At 47.1% G+C, this 15,982-nt stretch overlaps 1 protein-coding gene across 1 annotated transcript in view; it reads left to right on the forward strand.

The window, feature by feature from the left end:
* The first annotated feature begins 390 nt into the window (after positions 1–390).
* The window catches only part of LOC149365977 (uncharacterized), a 37,590-nt gene continuing 21,998 nt past the window's right edge, over positions 391–15,982 (forward strand). Inside the window, exons 1-5 of the mRNA XM_089569513.1 lie at positions 391–408; positions 2,198–2,270; positions 3,130–3,180; positions 8,255–8,360; positions 13,715–13,787. Coding sequence (XP_089425639.1) covers positions 391–408; positions 2,198–2,270; positions 3,130–3,180; positions 8,255–8,360; positions 13,715–13,787 — 321 coding nt within the window. The remainder of the gene's footprint in view (positions 409–2,197; positions 2,271–3,129; positions 3,181–8,254; positions 8,361–13,714; positions 13,788–15,982) is intronic.

Consider the following 15,982-nt stretch of genomic DNA (forward strand, 5'->3'; position numbering starts at 1 on the left):
ACTGGAGAGTGTTATCCTTTCTCAACTGGCGCCACTGAACTTGCGGCTGTTTTTAACAAGAAGGGTCATCAGAAGGTTACGCCCTTCACGCGTGGTAAAAAATTTATGCAGTTCGGACCATCCCCAGTGTCGTCGTCATCTGTTAGTTGTGGGCCTAGCTTTGCTTTGCCTGGGTCGTCTCGACCAGGTCGAAGTCCAGGGGTCCCGTCTCGAAAGGCTGCTGCTGCTATAATGTGACAAGCAGGGGCGGGATCGACGGAAGGAGAGTACAAGAAGATTATTTTACATATTTACAGGAGTACGTGAAATTCGCTAGCAAGACAAGCAAGCAGAAATCAGAAGGACCCGCATCTAACAACTGGTTGCCAGGGATTGGATCGACCATGCGACATGGTGCCGCTTCTTTTGGTGAGTGGTCCAAATTTGCTTGAGATTCGCCGCACTTCAAATTTTGAGGTATTAAATTTGAACTGGTGGGAACCAGTTTCAATTAGGCGTGTGGGTTAACCTCACGACAACAGTTTCACAGCAGAGCTGAAGCTAGGAGCAGCAAGCATTGATCCCATGAGATGGCCAGAGGCAGGTTTGCTATAGCGCTGTAACATGTAACAAATCTTACCACGATTTTTAGGTGCTACACACCACCTGATTTATACGCCCTCTTGACTCACTACAATCTTGCACAAACGAACTACTCTTGGCCCCTATACACCCGACGTTGATTTTAACATGTACACGTGTTTTACCTTTGGGCGGCCAAAAAAAAAAAACTCAGCATCATCATCATTTCTGCTCCATCGAAATGCGACCACCGCGGTGGCGGCTACATTGGTCTCACTTCTGAGACTCGACACACGTTTTAGACACATTTGTGGTCTCTACCGAGACGGCCGCGGCTGAAACGCTAAATCCCTGAACACAAGAGAGGGAACCTAGGCTTACCGTTTGGCTGTCACCATCCTGGATACGTTGTGTATTTTGTGGGAACTTGGCGAGGAAACTACGTTATCTGAAAACTTGGGCTCTGTCCTGGCGACGGGATGAATAATACCAAAGGGGATATTTATACTTGTCGATAATTATGGTTTGAGAACAGAAACAGACACGTAGTGTAAATGAGAGTTACGTGAAGCTGCCAAGATATTATGCCACTCTCAGAATTGTAGTGAAATGTCTTCCGAGGACACAGTGTGAGCTTTTTGGCCATCCGAGGTGTCGATGGCAAGCTTCTGGGCGATATTTCTTCAGAACGAGCCTGTATGGTCAGCCTGAACAAGATTTTGAACCGAGTAATATTTCTTTAGGGTATGCAGGGGGATCCATGCTTTGCACATTTTTGGGAAATTTTAGTTGAATGATAAGCTATGAGAGACCACCCCTTAATCGTACCCGTTGCATGTAGGCTCGCTTTAGTGGCCGCGGCTACTGTTGTCAGCTGCAAAATTTTGGAGTCAGTGTTATGCTTGCAACGAATTTGTATTGTATAATAGCTTGGTGGCTCTATGACTAGTTTCTTGCACTGCTCAGGCGCTGTGTGGTGTGGTTGGTGTCGACCATTGTGAAAAGGCCTGGGAAATTGTTTCGTGCTCGCAGAGAAGAGCAAGGTATCCCCCGACGAAACGAAGCCCACCTCTCATCGGCCAGTGATAGCGACCACTGGCCGGTCGACATTCTCCTGGCCGCTGAAGAGCTACTAAGAACGGCGGCGGCCAACCGGAGAGGCACTGTCACGCGAGAACTCCCGTGAGCTGTCCAAAAACACGCCGGCGTAACGGAGGCTGCGTAAAGGGCAGAGTGTTACTTTGTCCGCGGGAGACAAGGGATGGTGAAAACATTTATTAGGAAGGAACAGAAGGTATGTTTGGATCAGCCCGTAGGGGACCCGGTCATTAAAGGCACTAGATGAAGGTGGCCGCCGACCGGGCTCGCCCGACTAAGGCTTGTTGTGTCTGTAAGTCGTGGCAGCCGAGCAGGATCGCCTCCCAGTCCTCCCGGTCTGAAGGTACAGACCCACACCGCGTGATAGGTATTCGAAGACAGTGCTCTACAATGAGGGCAGCTGCCGCTAAAGGAGGGGTCAATGCCTCGGGAAGAGAGGGAGAAGTTAGTACATGGAATATCTCTGTCAAGCTCGCGTCAAACCACGCGTACGCGCCCTGTGACGACGCCTGCTGTACTAACGACCTTATTCTTTCAGATCACGGGCCCCCGCACAAGAGAGGCACGACACCCTCCATCCTCCCTCCCTGAGCAGCCCGACTGGCCGTACGGTAAGGGAACCTTTTATTTCAACCAGAAGTGCGAGGTAACACGAGAAACGTACAGAGTAGCGATACAGGGCTCGCGGAGATGGCCTTGGACAAAAGCCTAAAGAGGTGCGGCTATCTATTTCCTAATGTGTCCAATGGGTTCATGAAACGAACTGTGTTCGCTGTTCCAGCAGAACGAACACCTCCGGGTTCGAAGGTCGAGAGCAAATAGTCTACGAGCGCTATAATAAAGTTCCCTATTCAAGTTTCACCTAATGGGTAGCGAAATATCTGCAAGATGAGGCAAGAAGCAAATACTAGCAGGAAAAGAAAATGGAATGAACACGAAAAGACTACACAGTACGCCAGCAGAAAGGAAAAAGAGTCCACGAATATGCTTCCTCTGGAAAAGCAGCGGTGTCGATATCCGAATTTTCCTTCCAAATTGTCGTGAGCCTTTCCTAATGAAATCGGTGATCTTGGTGAAGTGCCGGCTTACCGCGTGACACGTCTTCCAGGCTAAATTATTATAATGCGCGATATGCCTTCGCTTAGTTCTGTACTGGTGTGATGTTACGAGCGGGGGGTAGGAGGTCCAGTTTTAGTCGCTTATGCAGTCCGTGTTGTACTCGTTAATGCATGTAACCCCAGAATTGAAATGGCCAGCTTTATAAAGAGTTGTGCAGGAGAAGTTACCGACTGCATTAAAAAAAATTGCGCGTAGTCTGCTTGAATTCAGCTAATAGGCACTGTACCCATCGCATAGCTGGGGCCGGCGTGAGAAAAAATACTAGGTGTGTATTCACGCTGACCCGTCTGCACAATTCGCGGCTCAGCAATGCCTCACAAACACCTGTGACATCCTATGCACTCCTTTCAGGTTTCGACCTACCGTTCATAGACGCTGCCAGGTTTCAGGAAGGCGCAGTAGGTGAGCGTTGTTCGTTGCACATTACGTTTTGTTAGCTTGATATTACCGGACATAACGTGCGCGAACGCAGTGAGTTCTGTTTTTTCATCCGACGTATGAGCCATGTGTCCATTTTTTATCTGAACTTAGGGTTAACAGCCTATTTGCTTCCAATTTTTAAACTACTCTCTTGAACTTCTCCACTACTCCTCTAGTCGTTGCTTACTTGTTTCTACGCTTTGAACATTGAGCATATATTATTCCTATACCAAGTGCTTCGCTGGGATTCCTGCGGCGGCATCGTGCACTGAGGTTTGGAAGGTCTTACACTAGACAAGAATATGTTCTATCGTTTCCTTGTCTTGCATAAAGCAGCAGCAAACGTCATCGATAGTGTCGAAGTTTGCCGGTAGCCCTTCGTCCTCAAGCACTCAGCCCTGGCCTCGAAGATCAAACTAATCCCTATTGAATTATCAAAAAAAGTTTTGGCTTTTATCTTAGATTTAGTCGTCCTATAAAGCTCCAACGTTATTTTATCCAGCGTTTTCTTTTGCCAGTGAGTATCATACTTTCTGTATCAAGGTTGTCTTATATCGGTTTCTTCCCTTTGTCATTTGTATTCATTAGCCAACTAACTAGTTCTTCGTCTCCATGTAGTATCGATTCTGCATCGGTATAAGCACCTGAAAATTTTTGTCACCCATCTCTTTTCATTCTTGGGCCTCAACTGTGCTTTACACTGCGCCTTACTTTTTGCCTCACGAGCTTCGAATGTTGACCGCCCCATATCAGCTTGAACTGTTTCATGAGTAGCGTTTCCGTGTGCCCTCTAGACAGGCCTACCTATTCTTCTCGGCTTTATTTCAAGTGCCGAATTTGTGGCAGATCCCAAGCACACCACAGCGTTTTCAAACCTGCAGCCCGGCACCATTGCGCCTTTCCCCGAATAACTTTATTTGATATACTTACATAGCGCGCGGTTCCTCGTGGAAGCTGCGTTTCTTTCTGCTTTCTTTCTTGGTCTCGCATGTAGTCTCTGCCATAATTTATCCATATACCAAGGTACTTGTACGCCTTAACTATAGGCCACTCTAAGTTTGGTAACGTGATCTTACCAGGTTTGTCATTATAAAGCATGACCTCCGATTGTTCAGCACTAAATCTGCCCTAGAGCCTCCTCCTCTTTCCACAAATGTCTGTCAATTCCTGAAGGCCTCTCGCGCCGTCTTCTAGAGGAACGATGTCCTCAGCATATATCATCCCCGGCATGCCACTTGGCTCCAGTCGCCTCTTCGCCGCCGTGACTCAGTAAACACTAATCCGCTTATTTCCATCTTCCGTTCGATCTCCCTGGTGTGGAGCATAAATAAATGTGGCGATAAAAGACATCCTTGCTTAAGTCCCTTTTTAACTGCAACTCTTTCTGCACCTTCCATTTCCTGTCAACTGAAAGCTAGGTTGTTCTCGTTGTTAATAAACATACCTACTCTCTTACTTCAAAATCTGCCACAACAGAGCGTAATTTAAGTTGTCTGAAATGCAATCCGCAGTGGTCGTTCTACAGTTGAAGCAATTTCGATGCGTTCGGTGGCTGCGAACGCGAGTCCCTTCTGCAGTCCTCCCAAACCCTCGGCATCTTCTGTGTATCCTAGAAGGCTTGCATCGCTATTCCATACAATACCGACGTCACTGTTAGAGATCTGTAATACTCGCTGTGATATTCACCATTGCTCTTGTATATCAGGCTCATCCTATTGTCTCGACAGCTTGCTGGTATTTCTTTAGTTCTCAATACGTCAGTTAAAGCTGCAATGAAAGATAGCCGCAGCTCAGGACACTAGAATTGGAGAGGTGTTTGCTCTGTAGTAGGCGTAATCAGGATGATAATAGTGGTGATGATGACAAAGCGTTTTTTGTTTCTTTACCATGCAATGGAATTAGTCTGATTTGCATTTTGCCCAAGCCTGTTGCTGTGTGCGAAGCGGCCCTTTTCGGCGCTTTTTTGCAGCGTAACTTGTCTATGGCTACGTCAAAAAACCTCCCCTACGATTAATCTCGTATTATAGTCTGCGAAACAATTTATTCCTTCCTCGTCTATTATTGTTACATTCAGCCTTTTACATAAATCTCCCGTCATTGTGCAGTAGTCAATCCTGGAGTTGGAAGCGCGTGATTCCCAAGTGATTGTGCTGCCACATCGCACTTCCATATTTACTATAATAAGCTCATGCTGCTCACACATGGCCAACATCATCTATCCGGTACAGTTTGGGCATCTAGGTCTTCTACATGAGCCTGCATATACACAAGTAAAGAACCTCTCCTTCTAAGCGCATTGGTTTGATATAGTCCAATAGACATTTGACCCAAGCTTCGTTCCTCGCCTTCCTGTTGCTTCCCATCCACAAGTACACTGCTCTTGGTAGTACTTGTTCGCCTGCAATAATGCATTTAACCCACGCATGTTCACGAACCGTGCAGTACGCGACCATAGGTGCGCGGCGAGGCGCTCCCTCCTAGCCTGCACGTACATACCTCGCATCTTAGAATGGTAGACAGGAAAAGTGGAACAGAGGATTTGGAGTGGATGACCGGGCATGGAGAATATAGGAGGCTATACAAGGGTAGGGCAGAATAACGTTAATGAGTTCATGCCCATGTAATCAAAATTGGTCATTCCCAACTTTACATTCATATGTCCATCGGAGTCTTCATATCTCTCCTGGTGCAGTGGTTAGGCAATGCGCCACTGCCCTGCGATGGCAGGTGCTACCACCGGTTGCTCCTCTCGTGCAACCTCTCGCGATAGATCCTTAGTTTAACACCACCTTCCAGGGTGGTCGGTTTGCTCACAATCCGGTGAGCAGGTTGTGATGACGCCAGAAGGTCACGTGACCTAGGTTGCTTCTCCGGGGGTGGCCGCCTGGGCCACGCTATGCATCGCTTGCAACGCCGACAGCGCCGGACTGTCTGCACAACGGGAGTCCTAACGCTATCGCGTTGAAACAGCACAAGTGTTGCGCCGCAGACGCGTCAAACCAAAGACATACTGTTTGCCATCGTGTGGCCCAGCTCAGAGTATCGCGTTATATTGCGCATAAACACTCAGTCAGATCGTATTATTTATGCCAAATCTTAACTGTCATTTTGGGCGTAACCGCTGTTTTCTCAAAATAAGAGATCGAGAAGCAACAAAAGTGCTCCGCTACGCGGCCAAAAAACAAACCCAGTTTTTTGTGTGTTTTTTTGTTGGCAAAGACGGCACCTTCTGCGTGGTCCATTTTCCCGGCATTCAAAGAAAGCCCGCGAAAATTGAAGAAACAAACGAACGCGTCAACGAGTTCTAGCGCCCTCGACCCTGCTTTGAACGTACAAAACGCGCACGCCTCTGTCAACTTCGGCCTGAAAGTAGCTCCGTGCCTTCGTCCGGAACATTTAAAGCGTTCACCACTCACCGCTATGTTAAGCGATATGCAGACAGTTGAAAGCCAGTCGAGACGAAGCCTTTATTCGGTCATCATAGAGCCAGAAAAAAAAAAGCGTCGCAGTCACGCAGAAAGCATTGTGGCCAGGGCGCTCGGAAGTCTTGAACACGAAAGGGCCTCACTCGCACGTCACCGTGAAGGAAATTAGAATAAAAAAATTCGCTGTGGCTTAGCTTGGTTAAGCCCAGCAATTGCGAAAGCAATATCCGTACCTACGCCATGGTACAGCTGGTAGTGTAGCTGGTGGTGGTACATCGGTTATACAATCCAATCCAATGTAATGCAATCAAGGTCAAATGAAGGTCAATGGTGGTCACCGCCGCGGCACGGCAAAGGCGTGAAAGTGCAAGTAGTATTGCTTTCGCAATAAAATGAGAAGTCCAACCCCTCGGCATTAGTCAGAATGGATCAAAACTCATCAACGTCTTCGGAACGACGCTTCATTGCACGCTGGCCCCTATAATGTGCAATCTTAGTTTTCGCCGATGTTTGTCCGAAAACTCTTCCTAGGTCGGCTCTAAGTTGGCAGGTGGACCACTTAGGTCAACCCAACGTGCCTATCGGAGTGTAAGCGAACTGCCCTCCGTGGCAGGTGGCGGTTAACTGATCGCCAGAGGTTGCTCGGGAAGCACAAGCCACACCAGTGGCAGCACCAGGAGTGGTATGTGGACTCCCTGCGATTTATGAATGTAAAGTAGACAATGACCAATTCAGCTCACACGGGCTATCGCGCAATACCCTTAAGGCGGAGCGGAAGTCTGATTTCACGGACCTTTGTCGGAAGCCTGCTTGGGCCTTGAAAACGTAGCCTCGAACCCCCCCCCCCCCCCCCCCCCAAAAAAAAAAAAAAAGAAAGTGAAACGCGAAGTGCTAGCGCATCTAGTTCACTTATGGCTGACACCTTTTGCATGCATGCAAGATGCATTGCTTCTTCTTGGTTTAATAAGTGTTTCTTGGGCCTCTTGCTTGAAATGATGCTAACAATTTTCGGGGCACGGGTGGCTGTAAAGAAGTCGAGGCACGGTAACTGTCGCCTTCTACTCGTTTACCTTTTTAGTGGTCCTCTCAGAATTGTATAAAAAAAACATAAAGGAAAGAGAGAGGGTACCAGTACCAGCAACGCTTTGCCAGGCTTAACATCAATTCAAGAGTATTGAAAAAGGTCTAAATGCACGAAAGGGAAAAAAAAATTTAAAGGGAAAAGCAGGACAGTAAGAAACAAAAACAAAAATAAAACAAGAGGAACCCAAAGGCACATAGTGCAGGTCTTGACGAATATCAGGAAAGTAAAAACGAAATCAAAGAACCATAATGAAAAACTTGCTCCCTCCGTCCCGATCAAGAAAAACCGAATTCGATCGCTCGACATACGGAAGAAAGAAAGAAAACAACGCCGTCTATTCGTCGGCAAGCCAGTCCGTGTTCGGGAAATGCCAAAGCTTCTGGTTCCATTAAAATCAGCCAGAGCTTGCAAGGGCGACATGCAGAGCTTGTTCGAAAGGTGTTAGGTGAAGTTTCATCTGGTAACGGTGCTTTCTTTAAAAAAAAAGCATCACAGATAGAGCCACCGATTTTAGTTCAGTAGAAAGTGTGATTGTACATATTTGCAGGGGACGTGAAGTTCGCTGACAAGGCAAGCAAGGAGAAATCAGGACCCACATCAACCAACTGGTTTCCAGGGGTTGGATCGACTGCGACATGGCGCTGCTCATTTGGGTGAGTGCTTTTAAGTTTTTCTTGAGATTCGCTGCGCTTCAAATTTTGAGTTATTAAATTTGAAGTGCTGAACCAGTAGTTGTTCGGTGAGGCGTGTGTGGTAACTTCACGAGAACAGTTTGACAGCAGAGCCGAGGCAGACTTGTGTGGTAGTACAGGATAAGATGGAGAAGTCTGATATTCGTAAATCTCTCTTGGAAACTGCTGGCGAAGAAAGTATCAGTTTTGTGTGCGAACTCCTGAAACCTTAGCAGTAAAGGAAGCTGGCGGCAGTCACAGAGGAGCAGTAACTGGAAAAAATGCAGCTTGAAGTTGAGACGCTACGAGGCACGGTCCAGTATTGGAGAGGCGGAACCTCAGAAAAAGGAACGAGCGGGAAAGTAGATGGTTGGTTTATGGGGTTTAACGTCCCAAAGCGACTAAGGCTGCGAGAGACGCCGTAGTGGAGGGATCCGGAAATTTCGACCACCTGGGGTTCTTTAACGTGCACTGACATTGTACAGTACACGGGCCTCTAGAATTTCTCCTCCAAAGACATTCAACCGCCACGGCCGGGATCGAACCCGCGTCTTTCGGGTCAGCAGCCGAGCACCATAGCCACTGAGCCGTCGCGGCGGCGCAAAGGAAGTAGAGTACTGGCAAGAATAAAAGCGCAACAAGACGACACAAAGAAGCAGGAAAAACGACGTCTTTTTTCCTCCTTCTTTCTGTGTGTCGTCTTGTTGCGCTTTTATTCTTGCCAGCTAGGAACCAACATGCCCCGGAGAGTGTTTTGCTGAAGTAGAGTACAAATTACAATCACGAGAAGAAGCGCAACAGGCATAGCACGAGCGTAGATCGGCAAAAGTTGACCGGACAGTTCGCGAAAGAAATTTTGATGTACACACACTCAGCTACAAGTGTTGAAAAGAGGCGAAAACACTGTAAAATTTAAGGACCATACTGAATGCATCTGTGAGACCAGAATTAGGCACACACACTTGGAGCTACATGTTAGTGCTTTTTTTGCGCCGGAGGCTGCTGATGTCGTGCTGAGCCTACCAGATATGGATCACTGGAGAACTCTGAAGAGAGCTCTATTTCGGCATATACGAGTAAGAGTTAGGAATGCTTGCCTTAATGGCAACAGGCGCTTCTCTGGCAGAGTGAAGTAACCAGTTAAGTGCGACGATGCGGCCTCTGTCCAGAGAATGCCCGCAAAGGAGAAATCAGTACGGATGGAAAATAAATGCCAGAACTGTAGAGAGACCTCTGCGACACCAGCATAGGGGACCCAGTGCGGGATGTAGAAGTTTAAATACAATATGGATGCATAGTATATGGTTCTGCCATAAAATACTACCTGCAACTATTAGATGTTCGTAGTGTTGGATTGCGCCAATTTATCTGGAGCACACAGAACAACGTCGCTCGCCAGCCTTCGCGTCGAAGCTAATGAGCCCACTCTAGAGGATAGAACAGTCTCATTGCACATGCGTCATAAAACTCCGTTCCCTTCCGAAACACCTGTGTCATTATATTGTCACCAAGTGTGCATCTGTAAATTGTTCAACAACAAACCACACTTTATCAGGCCTTAAATATTCCGCATTGAAGATCAATGCGAACAGTTAGCAATTATAGATGCCCTAGCGAACATTGCACAAAGCATGAATATTTGCCACCATGGTACAGCCCCCCTTCCGTACTGTCACGTATCACTGTAGTGTCCGTTCGTCCGCGCAAGGCCGCAGGAAAGGGGTGTTATCATGTTTGTTCGTGACACGAGAAGCGACCGGACTAATCTCTATTGATCACAGCCATGAAGAGCTGCATCTACTTCACACTGACACATTTACACAAAAAGCAAACGGCACATGAGCACATACTGCAAGAAAAATATGACACGTACAGTTGATTTTACACTGATGGCTCAAAAACAAAAAGTGGTGTTGGAAGTGCAGTAATTCAAGGAAAAAGTGAAAGAAAAAAATGATGCCACTTCCACAGTGCGCATCAGTTTTTTCTACTAAGTGGTGTGCTATCTTTGTAGCTGTACAGCAAATAGTGAAAGATAACATAAAAAATAACGACAGCTACACGTATTCCCTCAGTATGCTCAAAGGACTGCACTGTAGAAATGTTGCTGAACCCCACAGGTGGAATAATGGATTGCACATTGTGCATAATATAGGTAGTCATAGCAAAAAAAAAGCATAACAATAAAATCTGTTGGGTCCCTAGCGATGTCTGAATTGTGGGCAATGAAAAAGCAGATGCCTGCGCTGCACAAGCACGATTAGGTCAGATACAATACGTGAACATACCGCGTATGAATTGCTTGAAATTAAAGCACAGCAAACTCAGAAATAAGTGGCAGGCTGCGTGGGAAGGACTTGTAAACAACAAATTGGGTTCTTTAGAGCCCACTCTTGGAGATGTTTGTAGCTGAGGCGGACCGATAGTCACTTGAACGACGGCGGAAGTTTACAAACGCAACATACGCTACGAAGGTATTATCTCATGCTGAGCAACCACGCAATGCGATTTTGCGAAACCCAATCAGTTCGTTGCTGTTTACGAACAGACTGTCTCAAAGCCCACCTTCACCCGTTAGATTCGCCACACTTGTCCAAGACACGAACATATCATTCTCCAGTTTTCTGGTGACTTCTTCCAAAGACATTATTGCCACCTGGGAAGGGCTTCCAGTTCACTGCGACACGTTTTTTGGAGGTTGGCAAGCATGGGTCGCCATTTGGCATAGAACAGCACTTCATGTCTCTACAAGCAAAGTATCAGTGCACAGAGTTTTACACTGATGTGTCCAAGACTTCCTCAGATTCGTGTGCATTTCATAGCTGAACTTTTCCGAAACAGAAACAATGAATAGACGCATAGGCATATTTACTGCAGACTTTGATGGTACCCTGTTGGCTGTTAGATCCATCGTGGAAAAGAAAATTCCAACCTCTGCTATTTACTCAGATTCCTGAAGTGCGGTTATGGTCCTGTCCTTTGGGAAACCATATAAAATCACTCTAAGCGATTCCACCTTTAAATGCTTTATGTGTGCACGCACATTCAACCTTCAAATTACTGTATGTTAGGTGCCAGGTCACTGCAGAATAGACGGAAATGGGGAATCTGATGGGTTTGCTGGCAGGAGGTTTGGAAAGAAGAAACAGAGAACAAACTGCACATAATAAAACCAAGGATTGGAAGTATGCCTCAGAAAAACAAAATAGATTCAGAGAAGTTGCTCTCTGCAGACTGAGGATAGGACATACATACATCACACACATCTATTGAAGGATAAACCTGCCCTACAATGCGCAGGACGTGGAGCCGACATCTCAGTCGTCCACATATTAATCCTGGGGCTGAGACTGGAGACAGAGAGAATACAGCACTTCCCGCAGCTATACATATTTCAGATACCAATGCACCCCTTTTTTATTTTGAGGTGATGACTGCATGTGGTCATTGGATAGTTAGAAGAGGTCTTGTATTCTAAGTAGCCTCAGGTCCTCGTCATTGCTGAGGAGAAAGATGAGCTTAACCATAGCGCCAGATGCCACACCGTTCCTGATTAAGCAAGGACAGTGGTTGAGGCTACCTGGCTTGGTTTTTTGCATGTAACAACTCTTACGACGCTTTTCAGGCGCAGCACACCACCTGACTTATGCACCCTCCTGACTCACTACAATCTTGCACACACTAACTGCTCTTCGCCCCTATACGCGCGATGTTGATTTTAACATGTTCACGTATCTTACCTTGGGTCGACTAAAAATAAATGCCCCGCCGCGGTGGCTCAGTGGCTACGGCGCTTGGCTGCTGACCCGAAAGACGCGGATTCGATCCCGGCCGCGGCGGCTGAATTTTGATGGAGGCGAAATTCCAGAGGCCAGTGTGCTGTGCGATGTCAGTGCACGTGAAAGAACCCCAGGTGGTCGAAATTTCTGGAGACCTTCACTACGGCTTCCCTGATAGTCTGGGTTGCTTCGGGACATTAAGCCCCAATAAAGCAAACCAAACTAAAAATAAATGCCCTTGCGCCAAAAAAAAAAGAAAAAAACTAGCATCAGCATCATTTGGGCTCCACCGAAATTCGACCGCCGCGGTGGCTGCTACACTGTTTGCACTTGTGTAACTCGACACATGTTTTTGTCACATTTGTGGTCTCCACCGAGACGGCCGCGGCTGACACGCTAAATCCCTGAACAAAAGAGAGGGAACCTAGGCTTATCGTTTATGTGTGAGCATCCTGAATACGTTGTGTATTTTGTGGGAACGAGCGTGGAAACTTCGCCTTGTCACCTGAAAACCTCCGCTCTGTCCTGTGATGGCATCATTAAGAATAAAGGGGATATTTTTACTTCTCGATAATTATGACTTGAGAAGAGAAACAGACACGTAGTGTAAATGAAAGTTAGCTGAAGCTACCAAGAGATCATGCCGCTCTGGAAAGTGTAGTGAAGTGTGTTCTGAGGACACAGTGTGAGATTTTTGGCAAACCGAGGTGTCGATGGCAAGCTTCTGGGCGATATTTCTTCAGAAAGAGCCTGCATGTAAGGTCAAGCTGAGCAAGATTTTGAACCAAGTAATATTTGTTTAGAATAATGAGGGGGATCCATGCTTTGCGCATTTTTGGGAAATTGTAGTGGTATGATATGCTATGAGAGACCACCCCTTAATCGTTCATGTTGCATTTAGGCTCGCTTTAGTGGCCGCGGCTATTGTTGTCAGCTGCAAATTTTGGGAGTCTATGTTATGCTTGCAATGAATTTGTATTGCATAACAGCTTGGCGGCTCTCGAACTGGTTTCTTGCACTGCTCAGGCGCTGTGGTTGGTGTGGACCATTGAGACGAGGCCTGGGACATTGTTCCCATGAAGAAACAAAGCCCATCCCTCCTCGGCCAGAACTTCCGTGAGCTGTCCAAAAACGCGTCGGCGTAACGGCGGCTGCGTCAAAGGCAGTCTGACTTTGTCCGCGGGAGACAAGGGATGGTGAAAACCTGTATTAGGAAGGAACAGGAAAAGTGCTGCGATCAGCCCGTGAAAGACCGGTCCTTAAAAGCACTAGCTGAAGGTGTCCGCTGTCCGTGCTCACCCGACTAATGCTTGTTGGTTCTGTAAGTCGCGGCAGCCGAGCAGGATCGCCACCCAGTCCGGAGGTGCAGACCCACACCACGTGATAGGTATTCGAAGACAGTGCTCTACAATGCGGGCAGCTGCCGCTAAAGGAGGGGTCAATGCCTCGGGAAGAGAGGGAGAAGTTAGTACATGAAATATATCTGTCAAGCTCGCGCAAACCACGCGTACGCGCCCTGTGCTGACGCCTGCTGTACTAACGCCCTCATTCTTTCAGATGCCGGCCCCCCGCACAAGAGAGGCACTACACTCCCCATCCTCCCTCCCTGCGGAGTCCGACCGGCCGTACGGTAAGGGAACCTGTTATGGCAACCAGAAGTGCGAGGTAATCCCAGAAACGTTCAGAGTAGTGACACAGGGCTCGCGGAGATGGCCTTGGACAGCCGAAAGAGGTGCGGCGATCTACTCCCTAATGTGTCGCATGTGTTCATGAAGAGAACTAGGTTCGTTGATCGAGAGGAAATGAAATACGTTTTGCGAGTGCTATAAGGAAGTTCCCTATCCAAGTTCCATCTATTGGGTAGCGAAATATCTGCAATATGAGGCAAGGAGCAGATACGAGCGGGAAAAGAAAATGGAAAGGAACGCGAAAAGACTGCACAGTACGCTAACAGATGAGAAAAAGAGTGCACGAATATGCTTGCTCTAGAAAAGCAGCGGTCTCTTTCAGACCATCCGTAGCGCACCATGTAGTGTGCGTGTGTCTCGAGGTTCGAATTTTGCTGCGAAAGTGTCGTGAGCCTTTCCTAATGAAATTGGGGAATTGGCGGCTTACCGTGCGACACGTCTTCCTGGATAAAAAATTTTAATGCGCGATATTCCTTCGCTTAGGTTTGTACTGGTGTGACGCCATTTGCGTACGCTTGCAGGCTGAACATTAAGACGCGCTTCTGATGGCAGCAGTGCAAGATATGCAGGGATTGCGGTATTTTTTGTGAGCGGGGGGTAGGAGGTCGGGTTTCAGTCGCCAATCCATGTATCTTTTTAGAGAGCGCGAATTGAGAAGAACTTGAGGAAACCAGGCAGCCTAAGCTGTGTTTTATTATTGAAGGTGCTTCCGTATGCTATATCAATAAGCACGCACGGACCAGATATCCGAAAAACGCTACGTAGGTAGTTTTTTCTTGCTGGACATGGGGAAATACAGCACCCTTAACTAAAGAAAAATGTCGTGTAGAAATGTATGGATACCCGGGGGAAGCGTGTACATTGTGCAGTTCAAGCGCTACTGCAGCCAATACGAGGGGGTACCCAAAAGAAACCGGACTTATTTTTGTTTGAACTTATTTGTTCACATTTTCAGCACAGACCTTCAAAGTACTCTCCACTTACAATAATACGTTTGTCGAATCTTTCATTCCATTTTTCAAAACATTTTTTAAATTCATCTTTTGTGATGCTTGACAGTCCCTCCGTCGTTTTTTTCTTCACCTCAGCAACATCAGCGAAACGCTTTCCATTCACCTGTCTTTTCATTTTACGAAACAAAGAAAGTAGCACGTCGCAAGATCGGGTGAGTATGAGGGTTGAGGAACAGAGGTCATGCCATTTTTAGTCCGAATTTGTCGTAGAGACAGGGCTGTGTGAGCAGGGGCATTGCCATGGTGGAAAAACCAGTCACCCGTCTGCCACAAATCAGGCCGCTTCCACCGAACACTGTTGCCCAATCTTTTCAAAACATCCAAGCAGAAAGCCTGGTTAACTGTCTGACCCTGCGGAACAAATTCTGAATGGACGACTCCTCTCACTCCGTAAAAACAAATCAGCATTGTTTCGAGATTTGGTTTCACCTGACGAGCTTTCTTGAGGCGAGATGAATTTGAAGTTTTCCATTGGCATGACTGTTGCTTTGTTCAGGATTCGATTCAGGAACACTTGAGTTGTCCCCATAGCATCGCCCTTGAACGTCTTTCTGAATATTTCAAGAGTTTCCGTTCCACTGTTTCCGAGAAAACATCAGAATTTCAGCGGCGCATGCTGTTCACAAACATCAGCCATTGCAAAAACGACACTCACACAAAACAGTCGTCACTCTTAAACTCTGCCTAAACTAGTCTGACCTCCTTCAACGACGGCACTCGGCTTACTGACTCTGGAATGTTCATTCTATGCGCTCCTAGCGGTAAAACGTGGTACCACAGAAGCTGTGCCGATTCAAAAAATTAGTCCGGTTTCTTTTGGGTACCCCCTCGTATAAAGAATATTTCTGTTAATGAAGGTGCGTATGCATTTTTATAACAGTCGGCATGTTGCAGCAGGTACCGTAGAAGGCCACAGCAAACACACACCGACAAGACACCCGAAAGGCACCACGTACGCTTTTTTTTTTTACTGGACGTTTTGTTTCATGAGCGGTCATGAAACAAAACGTCCAGTAAAAAAAAAAAGAGCGTATGTGGTGTCTCTCGGACGTCTCGTCGGTGTTTGGTTGCTGCGGACTTCTGCGGTGCCTGCAGCAGCGTGCGCACAGCGCCCGAGCATTCGG

The sequence above is a fragment of the Amblyomma mixtum genome, chromosome 1, assembly GCF_055824585.1.
Source record: "Amblyomma mixtum isolate Tamu chromosome 1, ASM5582458v1, whole genome shotgun sequence".
In the NCBI taxonomy this organism is placed as follows: domain Eukaryota; kingdom Metazoa; phylum Arthropoda; class Arachnida; order Ixodida; family Ixodidae; genus Amblyomma; species Amblyomma mixtum.